At 41.7% G+C, this 15,175-nt stretch overlaps 1 protein-coding gene across 9 annotated transcripts in view; it reads right to left on the reverse strand.

Moving 5' to 3' along the window:
- The window catches only part of CEP44 (centrosomal protein 44), a 130,733-nt gene that overhangs the window by 74,065 nt on the left and 41,493 nt on the right, over positions 1–15,175 (reverse strand). The window contains exon 13 of one of the 9 annotated variants that reach the window (XM_060155808.1): positions 11,557–11,800. The exons of the other annotated variants lie outside the window; for them this stretch is intronic. Within the exon in view, the coding sequence (XP_060011791.1) occupies positions 11,788–11,800 (13 nt within the window). The 3' untranslated portion in view covers positions 11,557–11,787. Of the gene's footprint in view, positions 1–11,556; positions 11,801–15,175 lie in introns of those variants that run through there. 9 annotated transcript variants of the gene reach the window in all.

Raw genomic sequence — 15,175 nt, forward strand, 5'->3', positions numbered from 1 at the left:
AGTTGGATATATAGTCATCTTCATAAAATACAACACCGAGATTCTGAGCTCCAGGGCCAAATTCTCTGAATGCCTGTCTGTCGCTATCTGTATTACATATATCCTCCAAGAGATTCACTCGGATCAAGGATAGATTTTTCAAGTGGAAACATCATCAGCAAAGAAAAAACAGAAAAATGCAGGGATTGAAAGGATTGGAGACAGTACAGTGAAGAGAATTGAAAAATACATTTTATGCAAGATTATCAAGTGCCTTAGACTGTGTCACGTTTTTGAGAAAAATAAAACTGAGGGGAGACATGATAAAAAGTATACAGCCCAGTGGATTTGTAAGAATCACTATTAATTATTGATCTCTATGCATTTGCCTCAGTAGCCCCAGAGAATTTTCTTCAGGAAACATTCTAATTTCAAAATCCAAGATGCTGTTTGTTATCAAAGCTAAAGAAAAAGTAGAAAACTGATAAACATTGAAGGGCTGATGACATTTTAAATGCTTCATTCATCTCATTATCAAACAGTTGTAGGAAACTTACTCATATTATTCAAGAATTAACTATTTTATTATTGACTTACAGAACTAAAGAGAAAATAAAAAATCTTATTCTTCTACTGAAATATAGACCTTACAGACACCCACATTCCTTGGAAGGCTTGTTTTGCTATTTATACCAAAGGTGGGTATACAGAAGTACTACTATGTTCATGAAAATCAGAATTCTTAAGGTTTGCTGATGTGGATAAAGTAAATGAGAGAATGTTAGATATTTCTCTCTACTGAGGCATTAAGAATACCTCTTTATTTTTAAACAATCTACTGTATTGAGAATCTACCATGAATTAGCATCATCTGATCTCACCCAGGTTCACAGACAATAGGATTTACTGATCACCTGCTCTGGGGTGGGAATACCAGCCCTTTCTTTCCTGGCGCTTTCACACTCCAACCCCACGATGGCGCTGTCCTTTGTTACCATCCCAGTCTCACTGTGGATGTCTCATTATAGAAATTTCACTCCTTCATCACCTAGCATCCATAAGGTTTAGGTGACATTGTAGCAGGCAGACTAAAAGCTGCACCATTTGTTTGTAAAAATTGTTCTGATGCCTGACTCATGTGGAAATTTGCTTTGACACTTCCGTGAATATTCCATCAAGATTTTGAATGTGTCTCTCCTACACAGAGAGCCCCAGACATAATACACATTGTTTCACTTCATCTGACATTAAGGTGACACAGGAGAATAGTAACATATGCTAATAAATACCTCAGAAATATCCTTTTTTTTTTTGCGGTACGCGGGCCTCTCACTGTCGTGGCCTCTCCCGTTGCGGAGCACAGGCTCCGGACGCGCAGGCTCAGTGGCCATGGCTCACGGGCCCAGCCGCTCCACGGCATGTGGGAGCCTCCTGGACCGGGGCACGAACCTGTGTCCCCTGCATCGGCAGGCGGACTCTCAACCACTGCGCCACCAGGGAAGCCCAGAAATATGCTTAAAAAAAAAAAATTTTTTTTTACTTATTTATTTTGGCTGCGCCAGGTCTTAGTTGCAGCGCAAGAGATCATTGTTGAGGCATGCATGTGGGATCTGGTTCCCCGAACAGGGATTGAACCTGGACCCCCTGAACTGGGAGCACAGAGTCTTACCCACTGGACCACCAGGGATGTCCTCTTAGAAGTATTCTTGATGACAATATATAGTTAGAATGAGAGGCATGAATGGGTTAACCCTATCAATTAACCTCTAGGAAGAAAAGCATAGGATCTCTCTCTCTCTCTTTTTTTTTAAACCTAGAAAGCCTTTAATTAAAGACCAGGATGGACAGGTCAAGGGTCCCCTCTGCCCCCTCCTCCCCACGGCACTGCCCCATCCCTTGAAACTTGATATTAAGTCAGTGTTTCAATTTGTCTCTAGCAAGTAAATTTCACAGAAAATCCAGCAAATGATACAGAGATTTTCTCTCAGCTTTATCAAGACGAAAAGATATTGAGTATTTTGAAATGTGATATCAGAAAAACAGGAGAATTTTGTTCTTCTGCCTCATATGGCTTTAATCTGTAATCTAAAAAAGGAAGACTTTCCCAGTTTAGAAATGATGGGGGGGGATAATTTAGGATTTTAGGATTAGCATACGTGCACCGCTATATATAAAATAGATAATCAACAAGGACCTACTGCAGAGCACAGGGAACTCTACTCAATGTTCTGTAATAAACTAAATGGAAAAAGAATCTGAAAAAGAATATCTGAAATGTATGTATATGTACAGCTGAATCACTTTGCTGTACACCTGAAATTAACACAACATAGTAGCTAATCCACTATACTCCAATATAAAATAAAAAATTTTAATAAATTAAAAAGAAATGATGAGCAGCTGAATATTGTGTAGTTATTAGTAGGAAGAGGCAGAAATAAAAGAGTTGCTTTGGGCTTCCCTGGTGGTGCAGTGGTTGAGAGTCCGCCTGCCGATGCAGGGGACACGGGTTCTGTGCCCCGATCTGGGAGGATCCCACATGCCGCGGAGCGGCTGGGCCCGTGAGCCATGGCCGCTGGACCTGCGCGTCCGGAGCCTGTGCTCCGCAACGGAAGAGGCCACAGCAGTGAGAGGCCCGCGTACCGCCAAAAAAAAAAAAAAAAAGATTTGCTTAAAATTTCTGAAAGCCATTAAGATTTTGAACCAGGAAATCCCAATTGCCATTACAGAACTCAATGCCAAACTTTTTTTTCTCTAAAATTGTTCATTTTCATCCAGGCTGTTAGTCCAAGATTTATTTTACAAAGTGTACTCTGCCCATGGTCTTTCACAGTGTGTGTTATTTATTGCAGGTTTTATTTATCTTACACCAATATTGATTTTTTTTTAATGGTTGTATTTGCAGCTTAAACCTTGCTAATCACCAATAATGTCTATCATTACAGATATTGTTTTTATTTGGGTCTGAGAGCAGAACCAAATTTGTCCCTTATTTTCTCAGCCTCCCCCCATCCCACCCCCCCAAAAAACAAAAACCAAGGGAACAAAAATACGAACCTCTACTGCCATCTAGTGGTGGCTCTGAATTTTTTCAAATAAAACATCTCTGGTGCAGCAAGCCATGACTAGCAGTTTAAAAGGATTCTTCCCCTTAAATTGTTAGAATGTTTTAGATATTTTAATCTGAAACAACTAGAGATAAAAACTTTAAAAAGAAAACTCTGCATGTCTATTATATGTACATTATTATCAACAATATCATGCTTACCACTGCAAGAAGATAATGAATGCAGTGATGGCCCATTCCCATCTTACTATGTTGAACGTGCGGCCTCTTTAACTTTTTGTCATGGGATAGAGATTCACGTGATGTTGCAATAATAGCATATAGATTCCCATGGAAAAACTGCCAAACTCTTTTCGGAGTGGTTGTACCATTTTAGATCCCTACCATCAGTGCGTGAGAAATTCAGGTTCTCGGCATTCTGCCCAGCATTTGGTCTTAGTACTGTGTTTTATTTTACATACTGATAGGTGTATAGTGATGTCTCGTTGTGGCTTTAAGGTGCATTTCCCTAGTAGCTGACGATGCCAAATTTCTTTTCGTGTGCTTACATGCTATGTACATCTTCTCTTTGTGAAATATCTGTTTATATCTTTTGCCCATTTTCTAACTTTTTTCTTTTTTTTTTTGCTGCTGACTTTTGAAAGTTCTTTGTATATTCTAGATGTAATTCCTTTGTCAGATATGCAGTTTGAAAATATTACCTACCAATGTGTAGCTTGTCTTTTCATTCTATTAACAGGGTCTTTCACGGAGCAAAATATTTTTATTTTGATGAAGTCCAGTTTTGCAAATAATTTTTATGTATCCTGCTTTTGATGTTATGTCCAAGGGCCCTGCCCAGCCCTGTGTCCTGAAGATATTCCCCCCGCTTTTTTTTCTAAATGTTTTATATTCTAACATTTTATATTTAAATCTCTGATCCATTTTGAGTTTTTTTTTTTTTTTTTAAGCAGAGGTCTTCTTAGAAGCCCATATGATTTAAATTTATTTATTTATTTATGGCTGTGTTGGGTCTTCGCTTCTGTGCAAGGGCTTTCTCTAGTTGCGGCAAGCGGGGGCCACTCTTCATCGCGGTGCGGAGGCCTCTCACTGTCGCGGCCTCTCTTGTTGCAGAGCACAGGCTCCAGACGCGCAGGCTCAGTAGTTGTGGCTCACGGGCCCAGCTGCTCCGCGGCATGTGGGATCTTCCCAGACCAGGGCCCGAACCCATGTCGCCTGCATTGGCAGGCAAATTCTCAACCACTGCGCCACCAGGGAAGCCCTCAGTTCATTTTTGAATAAGGCGTGAAGTTTAGGTTGAGCTTCACTTTTTAGCATGTTCGATTGCTCCAGCACCATTTGCTGAAAAGAATATCCTTCCTCCATGGAATTATTTCTGCACCTTTGTCAAAAATCAGTCAGTTTGTGTATAACATAGGACTTTTATTTTGCTTTATAGTTAAATATATTACATGAGGACTCGCAAGCGCAATCTTTTGGTGAAACTAATATGAAAAAAATGAAAAGAGACAATTTGATAAAAATGAAAAGGGAAGCTCAATAACATTAAATGACCTTGGCTAGGAATACACAGAAAATTATTCAAAATGAGGAATGGAATCTTATGTAATCTTAACCTCGCCAGCTGAATTAAAACCTAATTTTAAATGAAAAGCTGTATAACCAAACAGCAGAGAGCAGGGCTTTGCAATGGCTTCCATAGTTTAAATCCTGGAGAGGCCCTTTACCAGCCACAGGACCCCGGGGCCCCAGCAACTAAACCTTTCAATTTCTGCGTTTTTCATCTTTGAAATATAAGTAATAATCCACGTCTCTCCTTGTGCTGCTGTGAGGCTGAATTAATACATGTGAAACACTTAGAATAGCATTTGACATATTAGGAATGCAATCAATGTCAGCTATCAGGAATCAGATCTGACATAAAAAGTGATTATTCTAGTAATGGCATGAGTCAAATCTATCTTTCAGGATGAGCTGTATTAACCTTAATCCTAAAGCAGTTTCCCTACTCTAAGTTCATTTCTTCCTTGTAAAATGGGATGGTTGCAAGGAACAAATGAGCTAAAGTAGCAGGAGATTGTATTACCATGGTCAGTTACTGCTTTAGTAAAGACTACTCCTAAGATTTAAAATACTGGTTGTCACAATGAGGTATCACCTCACACCGGTCAGAATGGCCATCAGCAAAAAACCTGCAAACAATAAATGCTGGAGAGGGTGTGGAGAAAAGGGAACTGTCTTGCACTGTTGGCAGGAATGTAAATGGATACAGCCACTATGGAAACTAGTATGGAGGTTCCTTAAAAAACTAAAAATAGAGCTACCATACGACCCAGCAATCCCACTACTGGGCATATACCCTGAGAAAACCATAATTCAAAAAGAGTCATGTAGGGGCTTCCCTGGTGGCGCAGTGGTTGAGAGGCCCGCCTGCAGAATCAGGGGACATGGGTTCGTGCCCCGGTCCGGGAAGATCCCACGTGCCACGGAGCAGCTAGGCCCGTGAGCCATGGCCGCTGAGCCTGCGCGTCTGGAACCTGTGCTCTGCAACGGGAGAGGCCACAACAGTGAGAGGCCCGCGTACCGCAAAAAAAAAAAAAAAAAAAAAAAAAAGAGTCATGTACCACAATGTTCATTGCAGCACTGTTTACACTAGCCAGGACATGGAAGCAACCTAAGTGTCTGTCCATCGACAGATGAATGGATAAAGAAGATGTGGCACATATATACAATGGAATATTACTCAGTCTTAAAAAGAAACAAAATTGAGTTATTTGTAGTGAGGCGGATGGACCTAGAGTCTGTCATACAGAGTGAAGTAAGTCAGAAAGAGAAAAACAAATACCATATGCTAACACATATATATGGAATTAAAAAAAAAAAAGTGGTTCTGAAGAACCTAGGGGCAGGACAGGAATAAAGACGCAGACGTAGAGAATGGACTTGAGGACACGGGGAGGGGGAAGGGTAAGTTGGGACGAAGTGAGAGAGAGGCATGGACATATATACACCACCAAATGTAAAATAGATAGCTAGTGGGAAGCAGCTGCATAGGACAGGGAGATCAGCTCGGTGCTTTGTGACAACCTAGAGGAGTGGGTTAGGGAGGGTGGGAGGGAGGGAGACGCAAGAGGGAGGGGATATGGGGATATATGTATACGTATAGTTGATTCACTTTGTTATACAGCAGAAACTAACACACCATTGTAAAGCAATTATACTCCAATAAAGATGTTAAAAAAATAAAATAATAAAATACTGGTTATCATTATTTACTGTTATCAATAATATCAAGTGTTTCTGGAGCCCTGATGTGTATAGAAAGTACTGTGGTGGCTACTAGGGTTAAAAAGCAATAAAAGCAGTCATTATGCTAGATTGCATCTTACAGTTCACAGGCAAAAGTAGGCCATTCAAAATAGAAAAGGGAGGGAAGCTACAGCTCCCAGAGGCTTATGAGACTAACCAGGTTCATATCCATCAAGCCCAAATGTGGCTGGAGGGCTGGGGAATTTCAACTCCAGCAACTCTATTGACCTAGTTTTTAAAGACAGGACCAACTTTGTGCAAAACTCATGCAAATGAAGTTTCTCTGCTCTCCTAAGAGAGAGAAACACAGATTAAGGAAATCTCCAGCTACAGAAGCGCAGCAGAGTTTGATCAACTTAATTAGTGTACGTGAGAATTAATCATCGACAAAGAAAATTCTGTATGGTGCCTTCAAGCACTGCGGATACTTATTTCTCATGAAGATAATGACCTAATACATAATAGTATTTTTTAAATATATCATTATTTTGAAAGAAAGGTAGCACAGGCTGCTTGTCTGCAAGTGCTTGGAACCTCTGGTAACATCCTAAGGTGAGTCAAATCACTCACTGCTCCCACCACCGCTGCCTCCTGACAATGCACCGATTTTCAGCAAATAGAGTGACATCTTGCTGATTCAGCCCACCTCACTGATGGCAAATACCTCCCTCGTCCAGAGAAGCAAGCGGTCTCAGAGAAGCCAACGGAACTCATTGTAAGCAAAGCCATAGCCCGCTCAGGGGAGCAGTCGCTGCAACAAAAGCATAAGTGGCTTAGCAAGTTTGGATTGAAAAAAAAAAGTTGTTCGTATTCTTGCAATAAGTAAGTAGATTCAACTTGGAAATCAACGTCTCCTCTTGACCTTATAACATCACTCTCTCCATCCTAGTCTATTAACTTTTTTTTGAAAAATCATAATAACACTGTACTTTTTCCTATGGATTAATTTGTTGTGTATTTAGTATTTTGAAGACAAGAAGTTTTAGCATTGTTATTTATTTATTTATTTTCAGGATCATGTCCACGTCTTTTCAAAAGAAAGTCCCAGTAACATAGCCAAGACTGGAATGGCTCCCTGAAGCTGAACCATTTTCAACATGGGAGCAGGAATGAGAATTCACTCAGTGGCGCAGTGCACACTGAACTGTCCTGAAACACTTTGGGAGTGACCTGAAATGCCCGTGCATCTGTTTCCTTTGATCAGTGACAGCCTGTCTCTCTTTTTCTTTTCCACCTAAATATAGTTTATGGACCTGAGGAAGCGTGATCATAACCAATTTGGAGGGAGAAGGGATGTAGGAATTGGATCCAAGATTGCTGTTTTTCTGTGGGATGAAGGGGTATTGTTTGTCTTTGGCATTTTGAAAATAGCTCCTAAAGGAAGAGAAGGGACCAGCTTCAACCAAGGGCGTGTGGGCGTTTTACTGCAATATCATCACAGGACTGTCCACGGGTGAAGGTTGCTCACGACAGTTAAGACTTACACTGTTGCAGCTGGCTCAGTCTGGAATTGCTCTGAATGTGAGCTTCTCCCACACCTCCAATTCTAATTACAAAGACTGTCAGATGAGGAATCAGGAGCCTGGAGCAAAATTCAGCGGGGAGATCTCAGAGAAGAAGGGAGGAAAGCAGGCTAAATAAAAGACAGAACATCACTGGATGCAGGAAGAAAAGTTTTCCCTGAATAAAATTTTTTAAAATGACAACACTTGACTTTATAGTTGAAGTGGCAAAGAACAGACCGGCGAATTATAACTTTAAAAATACCTGTGTGAGAATGCTGCAAAAATAGTTTTATAAGGCATCTCCATTTAGAGAATATTATATCATCGTGATCCCTGGTAGAGCAATTTTACTTTTCTGTTCTGAAGACCATGTAGGCGAGAATCATAGATCCACAGGGATGTATTTGACTTAGGAAAGGTCAAGCTGAGGTAGCGTAGGTGAACAAAGAAGATCTGGAATACGATTGGTTTAAGGGGAAGGTTTTCGATTAGATGTTAAAAATAACTGCCCGGTAATGGAGCCAACTTCGAACCAATGTGACTCTTTCCTGGTGTCTTTATAAATTGGTGTAAGTCATGTGCCATGTGGGAGTTCATCTGACCCTTGGTGAGCTGGGTAAACCTGGACTTGAACCCTACATTTCCACTTGTTGAAGAAGTCCAAAGTCATTCTATGACCGTTGGCGAATGTCTGGACATTTGCTCTCTCATGGCTTCCTGGGCTCTTGTCCCACACAGGCTGACTGGGTGCCCCCTCCTATTGACCTGGATATCAAACTGCTCCTGTATTGTCTGCCTCAAAATTTGAACCAAAGCATTTGTAAACATGTGATTTTACTGATGATCGGAAAGGTTGGGGGACAAAAACACATCACTTATTATATTGCCCTGTTCTCCAGGCCCATTTTTACTGCTCAGCACCAGAAGTTTCTCTCCTGGCTTTTTCTCTGCAGCACCTGCTCCTCTGTTTGTCTGGCTTGTCTCTCCTCTTCTGCCCACCTCTTTACTCCCTCTCCCCCGACCCTGTCCTTCTCGCTAGGAAACAGCACATTCTTCCCTTACCTCATGCCTAGCAACCTCCCTGGCCTCTGAGGTCACCAGCTGGAGTACTCCCAGCATTTATGAACTTGTTTTCTGAGCAGAAAGGGCTCATAGAGAAGAATTCTGGACCAAATGTTAGGATAATATTTCCTAACTGGATTATGTTATGTCTGTATTTGAATGAAAGACATTTGGTGTGGTGATGTTGAAAATCATTAGAATGGGACGCATGACTTCTCAACAGTTTATCCCATTTAATCCTTAGCAAGTGTAGGGAAGGAAAAACTTTTCCTCTACCCTCCTGGGCTCAGTAACTGAGAACCTGTAGTGCACTTACTGGTTTAGACATACTCCACTACTAGACTGTAATCTTCTCGCACAATTGTTTTCTCAAAAAATATTTCTGGAATAATGAAGTAAGTAGCAATCTTATTTTAGTGAAATTACTAAAGAAAACTCCTCAGTTTTCCTCTATAGGCTTAATATTCAACCAAAGTCGTTGGTTGAATCAATCAGAATGAGTTGATCTTGAGTCCAATTGGAGGAGTATGTCTATCTCATACTCTTACATTCATGTTTCATTGTGTTATCAACTTACCCCCAAGGAATGTGAATCCTCATTATTTAGTAATAATTTTTCCCTAAATGCTGTCATATGCTCCCATAGCCACAAAAACGGTCTGCGTTGGTTGGGTTAGACCGATTTGTCTTCACAATAATTTCCTTGATTGATGTGCAGCTCAGAGAAGTAAAGCGAGCTTCCGAGTTCATCACTATGATTATCAAAATAATGCTCAGCTTCTCTAGAAAGAGCATCCCTGGTGCCCGCCAGAGTACCTGGGACATAGCTGATGATTACTTAAAATGAGCTGAATGAATAAATGAACAAATTAAAGCACGAGGGGTTTAACTCCTAAAAATACAAACACTTTTTCATTCATTTAAGCCTATCTGGCCTCATCCTCCCTGAAACAGTGATAAGAATTAGTCAAAGTCGATCAGAATCAACCCCAAATCTTTGACCAGCTATGAAGGAGAGGAATGGGCAGTTCTCTGAGTAACTTTTTTCTAAAACAAAGGCCAAAACAGACGGATTATCTACCTGGGTCTTTTTTTTTTTTTTTTGGCTGCACCTCCCAGCACGTAGGATCTTAGTTCCCTGACCAGGGATGGGGCTTTCAGCCCCTGCAGTGGAAGCCCGGAGTCTTCACCACTGGCTCGCCAGGGAAGTCCCTAGCTTATCATTTTTAACTGTGGCCAGTTTCCATAATTTTGACTCCAGACATCTCATCAGTGAACACTTGCCACTAAGTCTTCCTCGTGGGGAGGTTGTTCATCAGCAGAGGACGTGTACCTTCTCCATCATGCCGCAGGGCATCGGACGACACCTGGGCCACCCCGATGCTTACAAAAAGACCACAAGGAGCTCTCTTACCCTCACCTGATTTTCTGAGCTAAACTGCGAGGGTTGCAGAGCAAGTGATGAAAACGGAGAAAGGCTGTTGATTAGAAACATTCAGCCCCACCTCACACACAGGAAGCAGAGCTCAGCCTCCTGCCAGCATCATTGCCTTTTCCCCAGGGTGTGCGCTTTGTCTGGGGAACGCGCCCCTCTCAGAGCACCACGGGGAGGAAACGAGTCAGAGCAGGATTCTGGGCTGACGTTCATCACTGACTTTGATGACCTCTTTCCAAGGCTGGAAAAGACAGCCATGAACAAGGCTTCTCCGGGAAAAGAGAAGCTGCCGCCTTCTGTGCTTCCCATGCAGACCGTCTTAGCCTAATTCCTACCTCTATTTTTTAAGGTTAGGAATGAGGCTGATTCTTCTCCTGCATCAGAATAATCATAATAGATACACCAGGGACTTCCCTGGTGGCGCAGTGGTTAGGAATCCGCCTGCCAAGGCAGGGCACACGGGTTCGAGCCCTGTTCCGGGAAGATCCCACATGCCACAGAGCAACTAAGTCCATGCACCACAACTACTGAGCCCGCGTGCCACAACTACTGAAGCCCGCGCACCTAGAGCCCGTGCTCCACAACGAGAAGCCACCGCAATGAGAAGCCCGCGCGCTGCAACGAAGACCCAATACAACCAAAAATAAATAAATAAGTAAATAAATTTTAAAAATTAAAAAAAAATAGATACACCAAGAGAATAGGCAAAATTTGGGGCAAACATTTGAATCTGCTGAGAGAAGTCACATTTATGATAACTGGTTAACAGCTATTGGCCACTGGGGGAGGCATGGAACTCAAGTGAAGAGCTGTTGTGGGATGAGGTTCTGTCTGCCTTTGACAGACGGAAGAGGATGCTTCAGAGTCTGCCGGGAAAGAAGTACTGTGCTATCCGGCCTCAGGGGCCACCCTGGCAGGTCCAGACACATGAGCAGCTGACATTTGGTGTGGTGATCAGTACTGATCTTAATCAGTACCTCCAGCTATCTCCAAATGCGTCCTCTTCCCAGCTGCTGTGGCTCCAATAGCTTCGGTTTTATGTATTTCTTTAAGAACAGATCCCCTGTTATTATCTTGAAATGGAACATCAGAAACACATCAGTTTTATGTCTCTCACTCATCTGGAGTTCAAAGTATTGCAACAGTTCTGTTTCTTTTCTGTAGGAAATCACAGCAGGTGACCCTGAGGTTTCCCAACTTGAAGTAAGTGCATTGAACAGTCAGGGGTTTCGAAGATTTAGCTCATGAGCTAAAAGTCCACACTAACCATGTATCGGGTCGGAATGACTCGCTGTTGGAAAATAAACTGCTATAATAGCTCAGAGCGAACCCTGAGTTTTGTCAAAAATCTGTCACTTTCAATGACGGTGAAGATTGCATTTAAGGAGTCACTCTGCTTCTGCCTTTGCAGATGTGTTTTCCTCCATGTCCTATAAAATGAATCTGTGGAAGTAATCAAGGAATATCCACTACCCAGTGATGAAATAAAAAGATCACTCAAGAATTATTAGCTTATTTTTTTTGTTAGATATTAATCAAAAAATTCCAACCTGCTTTATTGATAATTGATATCATCTATTTTGACTTAATTCTTTAATTTCATTTCTTGGAAACAAGGCACATGATTTTCTCTGTAAAAGTTCAATTACCAGTTGAAACTGCATTAAGTTTTTAAGCTACTGAATTAAATTAGGTGCTTTGATACAGTAATTGACTGAACAGTTTAACATCAAGCTATAGGAACACGGAGACATTTACAATGAATCACTAGTATTGGCGGAGCCACCTCCCAGCTGACCTGCAAATAGCAAATCTCAGCTCCCATTTTGTGAAAACTGATGTATTTTCACAACTAAAGTTGCCTCTTTTCTTTTTTCTTTTTTCCCCAAATTTTCATCTTAAGGAATTAAATCTGAGAAATGGGGGAGGGCCGTGTTTTGAGGAAAGAGGTCACCAAACAGACTCCAAACCCTGAGGTGGGGCAGTAAGGCCTCCTTTGCTCAATTCCTTCTCTTCACCCACAGTGTCCCCTCACCTGAGAACAGAAATCAGATTTAAAACAAGACAAAACACACAAACAAACAAAAAAACCAGGAACGGGAATTAAAATAGCTGCAGCTAAAGCAATAGGATTTTTGAACAGTAGAGAGAAATCACTGGGAAATATTATTTTCCTTGTTGTCAGAAACTTGGGGTCACACAGGAAGTTGTATCAAGGGGCCTCTGGGATTCAGGGATAAAGCAGGACTAGAAAAAAACATTTGGCAAGAATGTGGGAGGAATCAGGCTGCCACTCAAAAAATTACTGTCCTTTTATTACTCAAGTGGCCCAAATAGGAAATGGATTCCTCTGATATGTGATAAAGACCTTCACAAGGTTGTAATAGTGGCCAGGTTTCTTGGTTACCATTACCATACCGAGTAGAAACATTTCATTTCAAAGATATTTTCCCGACTGTCTTAAATCCTGTGTGTAAAGAGGAAGCAAAAAAAGAAGAGAAAAACAGAAAACGGTAAGCTAGGCCACAAGGGTAAAAAAGACAAAAAAAAAATGGTCTGTGTATGTACAGAGCACACAGTCTTTGGAGGAAAATATTATAAAAATAAATTAAAATGTAACATGGTAAATGCTATTACAGAGATGCAGATAAAAACGCGGTTGGAGGACAGCGCAAGGTCGGAATCCTCATGGCATTTGAGATGGGAATTGAAGAAATAACAGCAGTTTTCCAAGAAGCAAGAAAAATGCAAGTGTGGTGTTCCAGTCAGGAAGAGCAGTGCTGCAGGCTGGCATTTACAGGATGAGACAGTCAATGAGAGAAGAGTATACAGTGCATGGCAGATACAAACGCAAGAGAGGCTGCCAAGTCTGCGAGGAGCCAGAGCAAAAGGCCCTTCTCCCAGCCTGCCCAGGCAGTGCTTCTGCAGCTTTCATCTGAATCTGAATCACCTAGAGGAGGGCTTGATCCATCACAGGGTGGGGGAACTGAGAGTTTTGCTTTTGGTAGGTCGGTGGGAGATGGGGGGTTAGATGGGGCATTTGGATTGGAGGTGAGGATGGGGGTGAGGCAAGACTTTGCTAATTCTGCAGAGCCAGGGACCACCCTGCCATGTAACACTGAGATCAGGTGTTCTGATTGCATCCTGAGGGCGTGGAGCGACCACGACAGACCATAGAGCACTATGAATGGAGAGACATGCGTATCATTGGCTTTGGTTTACTGTGTGGCGTATTGCCCAAGTATGAAAGTCTGGTAATGGGAAAATCAATACAGGATTACTAAATATTCTAGTTGAGAGATGAACAAAAATCTCAGTTCCCTGACCAGGGACTGAACCTGGCCATGGCAGTGATTGTGTCGGATCCTAACCACTAGATCACCAGGGAACCCCCGAGAGCTTCCTATCCTGGTAGAAACTGAAATAAAGAAGAATGGCAAAGAAATATGTCTTAGGTAGAAGCAATAGGATTGGACATCCTCTTGGATTTGAGAGTCGCCATAAAGAAAGAAATGAGGAAGGACAAAGTAAGTCTTAGCCCAGGAGAACAGGAGCATAATAGAGGCATTAACAGAAGCATAGAATATAAAACACTGCAGCAGGTCTCAAGAAGGAGGGATACTGTGACTTCTATTTCCAGCAATATTGCTTTTTTTTTTAAGATATTTTTTGATGTGGACCATTTTTAAAGTCTTTATCGAATTTGTTACAATATGGCTTCCGTTTTGCGTTTTGGTTTTTTGGCTGTGAGGCATGTGGGATCTTAGCTGCCCAACCAGGGATCAAACCTGCACCCCCTGCATTGGAAGGCGAAGTCCCAACCACTGGACCGCCAGGGAAGTCCCCGAGCAATATTGCTTTACAGATAATTTAAAAAACATCCTGTACAATGCTGGATTAAAAAACAAATCCTTTTTAGGGCAGTGAAAATACCCTATCTGATATTATAATGATGGATACATTTCACTAGACATTTATGCGAACCATAGAATGTACAACCCACAGAGTGGATCCTAAGGTCAACTACGGACTTTGGGTGATTACGACATGTCTATGTAGGGTCATCCTTGGTAAAATGTACCATATGGTGAAGGATGTTGATAACAGGGGAGACCGTGCATGTGTGGGGCGGGGGGTACATGGGAATCTCTGTACTTCCCTCTCAATTTTGTTGTAAGCCTTAAGCTACTCTAAAAAATATATAAAGTCTTTTGAAAAAAACAAATCTTTTTGACATTTAGGAAGGCACACAGTGTCTGACGCTGCTCAAAGATTAAATAGGATAAAAAAAAAGATTAAATGGAATACAGAACAAATCTTAGATTTGGCAGCCGGAGATCATTCATTATCTTCCTCGTGAAAGTAGTTTCCCTCAACGGGGAGAGAAGAAGCCCAACTGTAATCAGTTGAGGGGAGCCTGGAAGTTCAGAACGTGGGCACACCAAGTGTGGCTGCATTCCTGAGAAACGTGATCGTGAAGAGAAGGGAGGTTACACAAACTTGGTGGAATGTTTGGATCGAGAGAAATTGGTGGTGGTTGTTTAAGGATAAGAGGAATTTTTAGCCTGTTTGCAGGCAGATGCCAATGGAAAGGAAAGGTCCAAAATTCTTGAGATTGGCTACAACTGGTCAAGCAAGGCCCACAAGTAGGCAGGAAGTATTAAGAGATGTCAGCCAGAGGATGTTCCGTTTTCCTCTTTCTTCCATATCAGTAAGAGCTAAATAATTGTCACTGATGACACTTTTTGAGTAAGTATTGGATGTGAATCTCACGTTACCAGCTGAGTTGCACCTGCTCTATTTATTTTCATTATTTTT

This window comes from Lagenorhynchus albirostris, chromosome 7 (assembly GCF_949774975.1).
Source record: "Lagenorhynchus albirostris chromosome 7, mLagAlb1.1, whole genome shotgun sequence".
Lineage (NCBI taxonomy): Eukaryota > Metazoa > Chordata > Mammalia > Artiodactyla > Delphinidae > Lagenorhynchus > Lagenorhynchus albirostris.